Source organism: Chelonoidis abingdonii, chromosome 2, assembly GCF_003597395.2.
Source record: "Chelonoidis abingdonii isolate Lonesome George chromosome 2, CheloAbing_2.0, whole genome shotgun sequence".
In the NCBI taxonomy this organism is placed as follows: Eukaryota; Metazoa; Chordata; order Testudines; family Testudinidae; genus Chelonoidis; species Chelonoidis abingdonii.
Genome location: NC_133770.1, coordinates 152,553,349 through 152,566,058, shown reverse-complemented (window position 1 = coordinate 152,566,058; position 12,710 = coordinate 152,553,349). Strand labels below are relative to the sequence as shown.

At 54.9% G+C, this 12,710-nt stretch overlaps 1 protein-coding gene across 10 annotated transcripts in view; it reads right to left on the bottom strand.

The window, feature by feature from the left end:
* CAMK2B (calcium/calmodulin dependent protein kinase II beta) overlaps positions 1–12,710 on the bottom strand; it is a 140,205-nt gene that overhangs the window by 23,021 nt on the left and 104,474 nt on the right. For 5 of the 10 annotated variants that reach the window (XM_032763285.2, XM_032763266.2, XM_075062711.1 and 2 more), the window contains 2 exons: positions 3,144–3,184; positions 2,625–2,696 (listed from right to left, as the gene is read on the bottom strand). In XM_032763285.2, the coding sequence (XP_032619176.1) occupies positions 2,625–2,696; positions 3,144–3,184 (113 nt within the window). The remainder of the gene's footprint in view (positions 1–2,624; positions 2,697–3,143; positions 3,185–12,710) is intronic. The other 5 variants (XM_032763214.1, XM_032763292.2, XM_032763275.1 and 2 more) reach the window with 3 other exon arrangements.

Genomic DNA, 12,710 nt, shown 5'->3' with positions numbered 1-12,710 from the left:
ATAAAGTTGCAAAAACTGCCTTACAAAGCGAGGAGATTGAGAAAACAGGACTTCAAAAGTTTGGTGAAGAGAGAACTTGCAAAGGAACGGGAAGAACTATGGTCCCAAGAGGAAAAAGGACAACAGTTCCATGAACTATGTCCCCAGCCTGAGGATAATGGTTTATTAATAGCTACGACAGCTCTGAATATAGGTACTTCCGTTCTTCGAACAGCTCGCTGTGGCCCAAATGGTAATTTATATTTACGAAACAAGCACAAAGACCCAGCTGAGCAGCTGTCGTGGTAACGCAGCGAGGATTCCACAAAAAGATTCTCTCTCAAGAACTGAGAGGCCGTGAGGTGAAAGACTATCGTCGGAAAGGACCGGTGAGAGTGCCGGGAAAGTGGGGCAGCCGTAAAAGAGAATCACTTTGCTTTTCTAAGGATACTGGGCTGCGGGGGGAGGATATAGGATTTTGATGATGCGAGAACGGCTGCTGCAGCATAAAATGAGAGGAGGAAAAAAAGATAGAAAAGAGGGCTGCAGAGTACGTAATCTGGAGTTTGAACAGGCAAGGCCAGAGGAGGGGGCTAGAAGATGGAGAAGAGGAACAGAAAAGGGAAATAGCAACAGGATCTGGGATCAAGTAGATGGCAGTTGCTAGACTTAGAGTCCCTGGTCTGGAAGCCAGAGGAGTGGAGGGGGGCTGAGTTCCCCTACCAGCCGCTGGGGAAGCAGCAGAAGGCCTGGCCCTGGAGCAGGCACACGGACAGCTGACCCAGTGGGACTCTTGAGACCTGCAAGGGTAGGACTGTTAATGACCTGGCTGGAGGGCTGAGTCACACGTCCAGGAGAGCCCAGGAGAGTGAGGGAGGGAGCGGTCGGAAAGGGGTCATGACCTGAAAAGTACTAATCCCCAGACGTGGCCACCAGGAGGCACCCCAGCAGTGACTAACCCCATCACAAGCCAATATCACCTTCTGAACCCTACGACTGTAACCAATGCGCGTCTACGTTCGCTCTCTTTGCCCTTGTACATAACTCTCTTGTTTCCTTTTCCTACCTAATCAGTCTTTGGGATGGGCTACAAGCGTCTGTGGTGGGAGATCTAAGGTGCACTGACCTGGGGCAAGTGACTGGGACTGGGGGAAACCTGAATATTGCGGTGATTCTCGGTGGAAGGAAGGGTCCGTCGATCACAGAGATACACTCACCTGGGTGGGGAGACAGAGCGGCGTACCCCAGGAGTACTGTTATAGTGCCCAAGGAGCTTGCACTGGTTGGTGAAATCTAAGCATAGAATTCACCATCCGTTCAGGGTTAGTGCCCTGGTATTTAACAGTCTGCTCTGCGTTTGGTATCACGCTCTTGCGTCACCGCTGGGAGCGTTACACTAGCGTGACTATAAACTCAGGTGCAGACGTGCCACGAAGGGTTAGCCCTTAAGCGTGACTGGGAAGAGATGGGTGTGTCCTGTCCGCACTAGGATTTCAAGGCATGTTTGTGGACATGCGTTAGAACATGATCTGTGCTATGGATACCAATGAAAACGATTCCAGGGCTGGATAGAACAGGGGCACAGACGATCCTCCGGCAACAGGGTGTCCTGGAGAAACAGGCCACTCCAGGGGATGCAAACGCAAAGACCTGCACATTGCACTCACTGATAAGGGACTTTGCTCCTCCCCTCACTGCAGCCCTGTTCAGTCTCTGAGGCCTGTCCCCAGGATTCTGGCCCAGGGCATTGTACCATACAGCAGGCCACTGCCTCTCCCTGCTTCATTTACAGCTTCACGGGGCCCAGAGTGACCTCCTGCTCCGGACTGTCCGTGACTCCCAGCCCCAGAGGGAGCAGCTGGCTGCAGATCTGGGCTCCGGGCAGCCCTACGGAGCCAGCACAGCATGCAGGCTGCTGGACACTGCGTCGGCCTTGCCTTCAAGGCTTGGTCTAGCCTGAAGCAATTGCAAACGGTGGCATCTCCCCCGCCCCTTCTATTCAGCCCCCTTGGCATTAGCCCTGGGGTGGCAGCCAGGGCCCCATGCTGAGCGGGGAAGTGTCTGGACCTGGGTAGACGTGAACGCAGCTCACCCTGCCCCTCCTCCCCTGGGCCACGGAAAGCTCTGGGAGGGCTAGAGCAGCTCCTGGGACACTAGCTGTCCCGGGCTGAGGCCTGGGTCAGGAACAGCTTGCTCCCCAGGCAAGGCCCGGAACTCTTCTCCCCAGGCCTGTCCTACCATCCCTGGGGCTGGGCACGGTACTGGGCTCCACACACTTACCAAGGCCAGGCACTCTGGGCCAGCTCTTCTCGACTGTGACTCTGGTCCTCCACAGGGTCTGCTCTGGGGCTGGCACTCGCAGCACAGGGACGGGGGCCAAAGGCAGGGAGCACGTCAGGTGCCCAGCCGGGTGGGGCAAGCCCTGGCACCTGTCATGGGCCAGGCTAGTGATGCAGAGGGGCGGGAAGCCCCCTCTGTTGTTTGAGCAGGAACATGCAGCCCTCCCAATCTGGCCGGATTGCCACAGGAATGCAGGAGGCTTTAGGGGGCCCATGAGCAGGGTGCACCACTCAATCCCCCTGAGCCGGCCGGCTCGCAGGCAGCTTGGAAAGCGGAGGGGCAGCAGAACAGATAGAGAGCCATACCAGTGCAGCTGGAGGGAGGGTTCCTTTCGGGCTGGTGACCCCTGCGCTGCCTTTGCTGCTGTTCGTCTGCGGCTGCATAGGAGAAACGCACCCTGAAAGGCAGGCCTGAACTTCCAAAGCCCGCGCTCCATGCTGGTGGCCCATGCTCCCCTCCACACCCCCAGACCTTTCCAACCCTATGGGGCAAGCAGGGATCCCCTGCATTATGTGGTCAGGCCGAGGCGGACATGAGCAGAAAAGCCAAGTGCCTAGTGTGCATCCAGGGCTCCAGAGAAGGCCCAGATGTAGGTGGGACACAGTGGAACTGGGGAACTGTCTATGGGTAGCTTTGCAAAGCCCTCCAGGACTGGGAGAGACTCCAGAGATTCGAGTCGTGGCTCCAGGCCAGTCAGAAGCTGTGAGCGGCAGGCCCCTGCTTGCCATGGCACTGGCCTGACAGGAGCCTGCACCACCGGAATCATTTCCCACCGGCCTCGGGATCTAAAATCGATCACACCGCAGCCCCAGCACGCTGCTCACCTTGCCAACATCGACCTTCTTGTTCAGTAAGCTCTTAGCTGCTGCATGGGGAGGGAAAGGACAAGGTTAGTAGCGGTTCCCCCCTTGCCAGCACCCGCCGTGCTGCCGCCTGCCCTTGAGGGGCGGAGAGAGGCCCCTTCAAACCCAAACCCTGATGGGTTATGTCTGAACACGGAAGGGGAGCACCACCCCTTCCCCCAGGTGGGCAGCCTCCTGCACCCGGGGAGCCCCCACCTTCGCTGGCTCGAGCAGAATACGAGATGGGGACCCAGAAAAGGTCACAGTGGCCGAGGCAGCCGGCCCAGTTGGTGGCTGTTCCCTTCATGCGAGGGCAGCGTGCCCTCGGTTTCCCAGCTCAGCAGAGCTGCCCCAGGTAGGCCTAAGTTTGGCCAGAGCACACACAAGCAGAGCCGGGGGCAGGCTTTCCAGGGACAGCGCTCGGCTGTCAATGATGTCGACTCAGAGAAACCCTCCAAACCTTCCTAAGTGGGGCAGCCCTGGGGTCTCTGCTCTCTTCCCCCAGAACCTGCCGTGAGCGTCGGCCAGCAGGCTCCGCTAGAAACCCACTGACTCAGAATGTCTCTGCCCAGCTGAACCTTTCACTAGCTCCTTGCCTGGTTCCTAAACGCAGGCTCTGGGCAGAGGGCGCCAGCTGCCTCCGTGTGATCTCACGCTGTTCGCCCTCTGCACCAGTGTGATCTACCCTCACCTCTGTCCCCAGGGCCTTCTCCCCTGCCCTCACACCAGCCAGGCTCAGCTCTTCGCCACCTCACAGCCAGTGAGCTGATAGCTGAGCGATCCTTCCTCTGCCCCAACCCTTCCCACGCAGGATCACGCCCTCCAAGAGCCAGCCCCAGCCACCTACTGCCCCTCCGGCTGGGAGCTGCCCAGCCACACACCACTGGGCAGCGTGGCACTGAGGCACAATCCCATTTCACTTGAGAGCACTTATCCCCACCAATCTCACCATGCGCCCACCAGGCAGGCCAAGGGGATTCAGCCTGCGCTCCTAGAGGGGCATGTGGAGACACAGGGATTAAGGTAATTCCCCAAACCTGCACTGGGACTAGAACTCAGGGATGATGCCAACCCCTGCTCTAACAGCTACCCCGCACTACCTGGGCTTCCAGCCCCCTGAGTGTCACAGCCTTGGCATCCATGGCCCTCCCCAGCTGGGGTCCAAACTGCAGAAGCTTCACTTGCCAGGGAGCAACCCCTGGAACCCGCAGCCCCCGCTGTGCTCTGGGTCCCGTCTTCACTGCCCTGCCCAGCCCTCCTGCTCTGGGGTCTCCAGCATGTTAGGCTGTGCTGCCTGCTTCCCTGCTGTCCCCTCTGGGCCTGGCCACCTGCTCTTTCGCGCACACTCCTTTTTGCTTTCTGTGTTTTCCTTACTCCTTGGGTCCGAAGCTGCATTCAGAATAGCCAACAACTGTCCCGTGTCAGCAATGCTGCAACCCTGGCTGAGAGAGCAGAGGAGCTGCCGGTCCGGAATGACAGGCATTGGCAGAGATGTGGGAACCCAGGGCTGGATATGCCGGGGTTGAGAGTCAGGATCAAGAGGCACTAGCAGGGGAGAACCCAGTGCTGGGATAGCAGGAGGATGGAGTCAGGATTGAAGGCACCGGCAGAGCCAGGGATGGAGGATAGGATTAGGATAAAAGGAGGCTGTGAGTTGGGATTGAGGGGCACTGGCAAGGCTGGGGGGAGCCCAGGGCTGGGGATCGAGGGACACCGGCAGAACCAGGGGTGGGGGGCAGGACTGGGCTAGCACGGGCTGCGGGTCGGGAGTGAGGGGCACCAGCAGAGCTGCTTGTGGTGAGCCTAGGACTGAAAGAGGTGGGATGCCAGTCAAGACTGAGGTGCACTGGCAGAGCGGTGTGTGGGGACAGATTGCACATCGCCTGCCTCTATCTGCCAGCTTTTAACCGGTGCCATTTGTCGCTCATTCGCAGACAGAAACCCTCTCTGAATGCTACTCGAGCATCGGTGCTCACCCTAAGGCCCGGGGACTAGATGGAACGCAGGGAGCGCCGCCACCCGGCCCACTGCCCTATGGCCACCTCTGCCTCCCGTCCCCCAACCAGCTCTGAGGAGAGAACCCAGGGAAAGGTTTGCTTACCTGACAGAAATGTACAGAAGAGGAAAGCGAGAGAGACAGGCAGGTGAGAGGAGAAGGTGGGAGTGGAGGGCAGAGGAGAGAAGAGAACAAAAAGAGGTGTTGATTCCGGCAGAGTGCAATGTTTCCGGGGAAGTTACCACTCACAGCTGGCCTGAGCACAATCACACTGATGGAGGTGCGGGGGGTGGGGGTGGGGGCGCAGGGGATGAGGGTTGGGGCAGACAGTAGCCTTTTAAAATGCCACAGCAGTGCAGAACAAGGCAGCTCTCCGCTCCCTGGATCGTGTCTCTCAGTGTCACCGGAGCCAAATTCTTTGTCATTCAAGCACATTGGCTATATTCCCCCCGCAGTGCCCCCTAACATTGCCGCCTACCCCGTTCTGGGGTTCGAAGTGATCCTTGCTAGCGTCTGGTGTTCAATTTGGCTTTGTCTCATGCAGCCAATTTCAAACCAGTGGGCGCATGCCCCCAACAGATCTAGTCTGCCGTGGCTTCCTGTCACTCTGCTGAGCCCAGGGTACATGGGAGGGGGCTGCTGACTGGTCCACGGGAAAGCATTACCGGTAAGTGTGGCCGTAACTATTACAGCTGTTCCCACCACTGGCGCATTTGTAACAATGTGGGTTACTGGGGGGCTTTCCAAGGGACGGGACCGACGCTCCGGCGCTTAGAGTCTTTAGGGACAGGACAACTCCCTGTGAAAGATCTGCCATGGTGCAGCCAGGAGGTACCGGGATAAACGCAGGGTGACATTCACTGGCCTGTGCCGTGCAGATCAGCCTGGATAATCGTCATGGTCCTTTCTGGCCTCAACCATGTGGAGCTCCTTCGGCCCTGGCAATAGAGGCTGTGATCAAAAGGTAGATGGTAGCTTTCCTGGGAAACAGAATGGCTTCCTTGGCTCTGCAGCACGGATCCGGTGGCCGACAGCGTCGTCACTGGGCTGCACACAGCCATGGAGGGCACCCAGCCAGCAAATGTGGCCAGCTGTGACTCAGACGGGAGCTGTTTGGGTGCCTTTAATAAAATGCACCACGCGAGTACCTATGCTGTGCTGAAAAGGCTACAGGCTTGGCCCGTAGTCATGCTCTATGCGATGGTCTAGCTGGAGTCGCCCCAAGATTGGAGGACAAGTTACTCCAGGATTACTCATAGACTCATAGGTCAGAAGGGACCAACATGATCATCTATCGAAGCGATCTCCTAACTGCAAGAGCAGGCGCCCTAGAAAACCCCTAGCCGTGCGATACACCTATTTTCGGTTTGGGTGGTTTTCTTTTCTGTTTTGTTTTTCTTTTGATCCTTGCAGGACATCCTAGTTGTTCGCTGGCGTACTTAATCGCTTGCGCTTGGTGTGTTTTGGGTTTTCAGTTTCGCTTACTTGTTCTTCTTGTATTTGTGTGTTTGTTTATGGTTGTTATGTCGCGTTTTTTTTTTTTTTTTTGTTGTTTAGTTTTTTTTTCTTGATTTGACTTTTTGGGTGATGCCGTGGACATTCTGTCTGCGCCGTCGTCAGCTTTATCTGTTTTGTTACAACCCCTAACCCATGACTGAGTTAATTGAAGTCTCAAAAGATGTGGTTTGAAGGACCTCAAGTCTGCAACGAGAGAATCTCTCCAGCAACGCGACCATCGCCCCACGCGGCAGAGGAAGCAAAGAACTCCCAGGCCCTGCTAATCGCCTGGAGGAAAATTCCTTCCCACCCAATATGGACGATCAGCTAAGCCCCTGAGCACGGTGGGGAAGATCAACACAGACCACAAGAAGAATTCTCTGGCAGTAACTATTCCCATCCATCAACATCCCCCACAGACCATTTGAGGCAGAATTAGCTGCTGTATAATCCAAGAATCATTGAACCCAAATTAAAACTATCTCATCATATCATCCCTCCATATACGTTACAAGCTTAGTCTTCAAATGGCCCATAAGTCTTTTGCCCCCATACTTCCTCGGAAGGGCGTTCCAATTCACTCTCCTTTAATGGTTAGAATACCTTGTCTAATTTTCAAGTCTAAAACTTCTAATATCCGTGTGTACCCAAACTTGCCTTGTGCGTCCATTAGTACTAAAACTTCCAATAATGTGCCTCTCTGCCTCCTAACGTTAATCCCCTGGTTTTATTAGAGTCAACATAATCCCCCCGGAGTCCTTCTTATGTTGGCCAGCTAGAAGCAACCAGCTTCGCTTAGTCTCCTTATAAGGCAGGTTTTCCCATTCGTCGCTCATCTAGAGCCGTGTTCTGAACTGTTTCCAGTTTGAAGCGATCTCTTCAAACATGGGACACCAGAACTGCACAACAGTAGAGTCTCAGTGGGGTTCGACCCCTAGGCTTATATCACGGTACTAACACGTCCGTACTCGCCTTGCTGGAAATACCTCGCCTGATGCACCCAAAACCGCATTTGCTTCTTAAGGCATGTAGTGCAGGCGGCCATAGACATCCTATATTACCAGGCCAAGGTCTCTTCTCCTCCTGCCGTTGCTTCCAACTGGCTAGGCTGTTCCCGAAGTAGTATCTAAATTCTTATTATTAATCCCTAAAGTGGTGCCCCAATGACCTTGCACTTTCAGCTATTATATTTCATTCCTATTACTAATTACTGACCAGTTTACAAGGTGGGTCCCATCCTTCCTGGTATGTATCCTGGTCCTTCTCGTGTAGCAATACCCCCAGCTTGGTATCCACCAACACTTTCATTAGCACATTCCCGCTCTTTGTGCCAAGGTCCGTATTTAAAAGGTAATCAGATTCGGCAAACCTGATCCTTGGAGGGACCCCACTAGTACTTCCTCCACCGTGACAGTTCAACGTACCCTTCAGTATAAGACCGCTGGTCTCCCCGTTAAAACCACGTTCCTTATCCACCTTAACAACTTCACATCCATCCCCCTTTTCCAATTTAAACTAACAGTTCCCCATGCGGACATCCGTGTCAAAACACCTTACTGACATCGGAGGTAATTAGATCTACCTGGCATTTCCTGGTCTAATACCTGTCACCTTCTCAAAGAGGAGATCGAGTGGTTTCGCAGCATCACTTCAATATCCATGTTTGCAATTCGCCACATTACCATTGACCGTCTATCCTCCTTAAGCTAGTTCTCCCTTAATTTTTCCAAGACCTTACATACTACAGACCGTCAACAACAAGGTATAGGTTACCCAGATCATCGTTTGTTCCCCTTTCCTTAAAAATAGGAACTACGCCGCTAGCATTTTTCCCAGGTCGCAGGAACCCCGATTTACCGAGCGCTTAAAAGATGCTCAGCTAACCGGCTCGGCAATTCATTGCGCGCAGTTCTTAATATCCTCTGATTGGAGCATGTCGGGGCCCTCCGACTTTTGTCCATAGCCGTGTTCAAGTTTGGCCTCTACAATCCGATGCATGTAATATCCACCCTATCCTCATTCCCGTTTACATCCCCCATCACCAAACCTCACTAGTCTTATTAAAGACTGAGGCAAAGTACTTATTTAGATATTGGGCCATGCCTAGGTTATCCTTAACCTCCATTCCATCCTCAGTGTATAGCGGCCCCACTTCTTCTTTCTTTTTCTTCTTCTTATTTATGTGGCTGTAGAACCTTTTACTATTGGTTTTGATTCCCTTTGCAAGGTCCAGATTAGAAAGTGTCTTGTGGACTTGAGACGTCTGTGCATGGCCTGTGGGAGCAGAGGTCCGAGCCTGGGCTTTGGCAGAGCATTCCTCTCATTTGGAGAGTGAAATGGTCAGTTCTACTGCAAGCCAGCCCCCTTGACTGGGCCTGACAACCCAGTAAGCTTTGCACTTTCCAGCTGTGCTATTAAGGAGGGTCAATATCCCTTGCCGAGGGAGGAAGAGGGGCACCCACCCAGCAAGTCAACGCCAGAGCTGGGAACAGAACCCAGGAGTCCTGGCCCCCAGTGGAGCGGCCCATCCCCTAGGCCACCCTTCCTCCCTAGAGCAAAACCACCAAGCACGTAAACCGTGCCTGCCTCTAAACTGTCACTCTTCCACAAGAGCAGCTCTTCCAGGGCTGGCCCGTCCCCAGGGAGCTTCACCACACAGAACCTTGCAAATTGGGAAGGGGAGCTGCCTTCATCCATTTCAGCAGATCCCTCTGTGGGGAGCACCCAGACAGACGGTACCAGTAACGTCTGGCAGTCCTAGTGTCCTCCTGCAGGGGACAGCCGCCTGGCTGGGAAACGAGAGCATGGCGTGCGCTGGGAGGGAACCCAACCTCAGAGACCATCTACATGCTACTGGCAGTGGGCTCCCATCCCCACGGAGAAGGAAGTTGGCCGTGCAAAGGGGTCACGCTCGGACCCTCAAAGCTCTTCTGACTGGTAACCCAGCCAGAAAGCAGGGGACGAGGTCTCCAAAGCCCAGCCTGACCCTGGGCTCTCCAAACCTAACTCCCAAGGTCACGCTTTGGCCAGTGGGCCGCTGCCAGCAGAAATGCCCGTCCACAAGGTTCAAGCTGCTGGACGCCCTGCGCAGCATGTGCAGGGTGAGGGACATGGTCTCATCAGGTGAACTCATATTGCCTGGCACAGCATGACCAACCTACAAGACTGGCCCAGATGCCACAGTGACCGTCTGGGGGGCTTATCCCCAGTAGCCATGGCAAGGGGAGGGGAGATGGATGCTAGCAGACTGAGATCGCTCATGGCCCCCTGGGCATGTGTGATGAACTAGGAATGTTCTTAATGTTTTCTCTGAATACTGTGTTGGTGCCTGAGGGTATGGCTACACTGGCACTTTACAGCGCTGCAACTTTCGCGCTCAGGGGTGTGAAAAAACGCCCTCCTGAGTGCTGCAAGATACAGCGCTGTAAATCCTCAGCTCCCAGTGCTGCAAGCTACACCCGTAGAGGATGTGGTTTATGTGCAGCGCTGGGAGAGCACTGACCACACACACACTTCAAAGTGCTGCTGCGGCAGTGCTGCAGCAGCACTGCCGCGGCAGCGCTTTGAAATTTCAAGTGTAGCCATACCCTCAGTGTCCCCATGGCAGTTCTTAAGTATCTGGCAGAGCAAAGGGCCAGTGCACCTAAATGCCTGGTACTCTGTCTCCTAGCAACTGATGGCCTGGGCCCCTTCTCTACAAAGGTGCCAATTGAAGGTGTTGGAGACAAAGAGGTCAGGTGACCTGGCCCGGGAAAGGAACTGAGCAGAGGAGGAGGGGCTGGAGGGGGTTGTTAGTCTGGAGCTGGCTGGGGATGAGGAGTGAAGTGCAGACCTGGGGGTCTGGCTCACTGACCCCCCGAATGGACCCGGCCAAGGGGTCCGGTTCACTGTACCTACAAGCTCTGTTTTAGACTCTGTTCTTGTCATCGAATAAACCTCTGTTTTACTGGCTGGCTGAGAGTCACGTCTGACTGTGAAGTGCGGGTGCAGGACCCTGCGGCTTCCCCAGGACACCGCCTGGGTGGGCTCGCTGTAGGAAGCGCATGGAGGGGCAGAGGATGCTGAATTCTCCATGGAGAGACCCAGGAGGTGAAGATGTGTGAGCTTCTTGCCCTGAACAAGTCTGCTCAAAGGGAGAGGAGGCTCCCCAAAGTCCTGCCTGGCTTTGTGGGAAGCTGTTCCAGAGCATCGCCCGGGGACTCCGTGACAGCATGTCACTTTGCTATGGTGGGCTCCTGGACCGGCAGGAAGCCCAACTGAGTGTAAAGTGAGGTACTGGAGCTTGGTTTCCCGAATCTCTGGACTGGCAGACTATACAGTTCTGGGGAGGTGATGCATTCGTTCCCCAAAGGAGGAGGGTGCAGAACCAGAGAGGACTTCACAACTTAATGCCACCAGGGAGAACCCAACACTCTGGGCTTATTCGTTATTAGAGACAATGGGAAGACTCTGGAGGGCTATAACCCTGGCGCGACGGGATTGGGTGCAGGAAGTGGCGAGACAAAGCCAGGCCCTTTGTCTACGGCCGAGGAAGCTGCCAGCAAGGCGGGTGTTCTGGCAGAGATCTCTTGCCCAGAGGACAGGGGAGATCTGAACATCAATGACAAGAAGCCTTGTGCACCGTGGGCGAGGCTTGTCTGGAGACAGAGGGGATGGAAGGGGACAAAGCAGGGAGTGGGGTAGAGATGATTTAGTTGGGGATTGGTCCTGCTTGAAGACTAGATACCTCCTGAGGTCCCTTCCAACCCTGATATTCTATGATTCTATGAACCTCATGCATGGAGGGGTCAGAAGCCACCTGCAGCCGCTCTCCATGTCCTGGAGGACGGTGTATAAGATGAGGAGCAAAGGGACCTTTTGGACCAACCCTTTGCCTAAGCCATCAGAGCAACTGCCAGCCACACCTACGACGAGCTGATGCGCCACAGCCAGAGCTTCTTCTGGGGAAGTGGCACCAGATGGGACAGCAATGGAGGGGCCACAGGCTGTGGATCCCCCTGGAGAAGAGGGGAGCAGTGCATTCGGCACCAACTGCTTCCTATCAAGGCCCAATCTAGGATCCTGAAGCTGTTAGCGTCCCCAAACTCATTTCAAGGCTGGAGCTGTCCGTTCAACACCACTGGTCATGGGTGGCTCCGGGTCATCTTTTGGCAATCAGTCCAATACTGTCCAGTGGCCAGAAAAGGCAGCCCAGGAGGTTCTCCACAGGGGCTCTCTGCTGTGGCTAGTTCAGGGCCTGTTTGTATCTCTTTCAATTGCTCTGCTGGGTGGGCGTCGCTCTTGCTTGTAGTTCACTTGTCATCCTTGGCCAGTGACTCTATAGCCAATATCCACCATCTGACTGGCCCGTGTTCTTGTGAAGACCAGAGATCTATTATTCTGCCATGCCAAGCTAAGCAGCACCAGTCCCACTCCAGGCCGAGGCCAGAAACCCCACCGCTCCCTTCTTGGTGTGGCAGCTCTATTTCTGCTGAAGCTACCGTTCCTTTCCAAACTCCTCTCCACTGCACAACACTGATTGTTTCCCCCAGTGGAGAAACTTGCGTGACTCACTCACTTGTCCTCCGTGCTGCTGGATGAAAAGCCCTGACATGCTCTGCTCCGCTCTAGCCACCTGCTGCCGACTCCACAAGGGTCTGGAATGTGACTTTAACACAACGTCTTGCAGACAGAGGGGAAGCGGATCCAGAGACGGCACAGCCAGGGCAAGAGAGTTTGGAAGCTGCTCCAGTGTCAGCCATTGAACCATCGGGGCATTTCTCTTTTCAAACACAGGTTGTCAGAGCTGGCAGGGCAGTTCCCGGGGTCAGGAGAGTGACAGCAACTTTCCACATCAAGCAAAATCTGTTTACGGGCAAGTGACAGCAATCTAGGTGCGTCTTCATTCAGGGGGTCTCATGGGTGTAACCGGATCAATTTAAATCAATTTAATTACAGCCCCTTAATATATACCCCTGGGTGTCACCCTAAATTACCCCCTCTCACCGGCCTCTGCTTTTCAGATAATCATAGGCTGTTCCCATGTGCCCCTCTGAGCCCTGCCATAGCCACCCGAG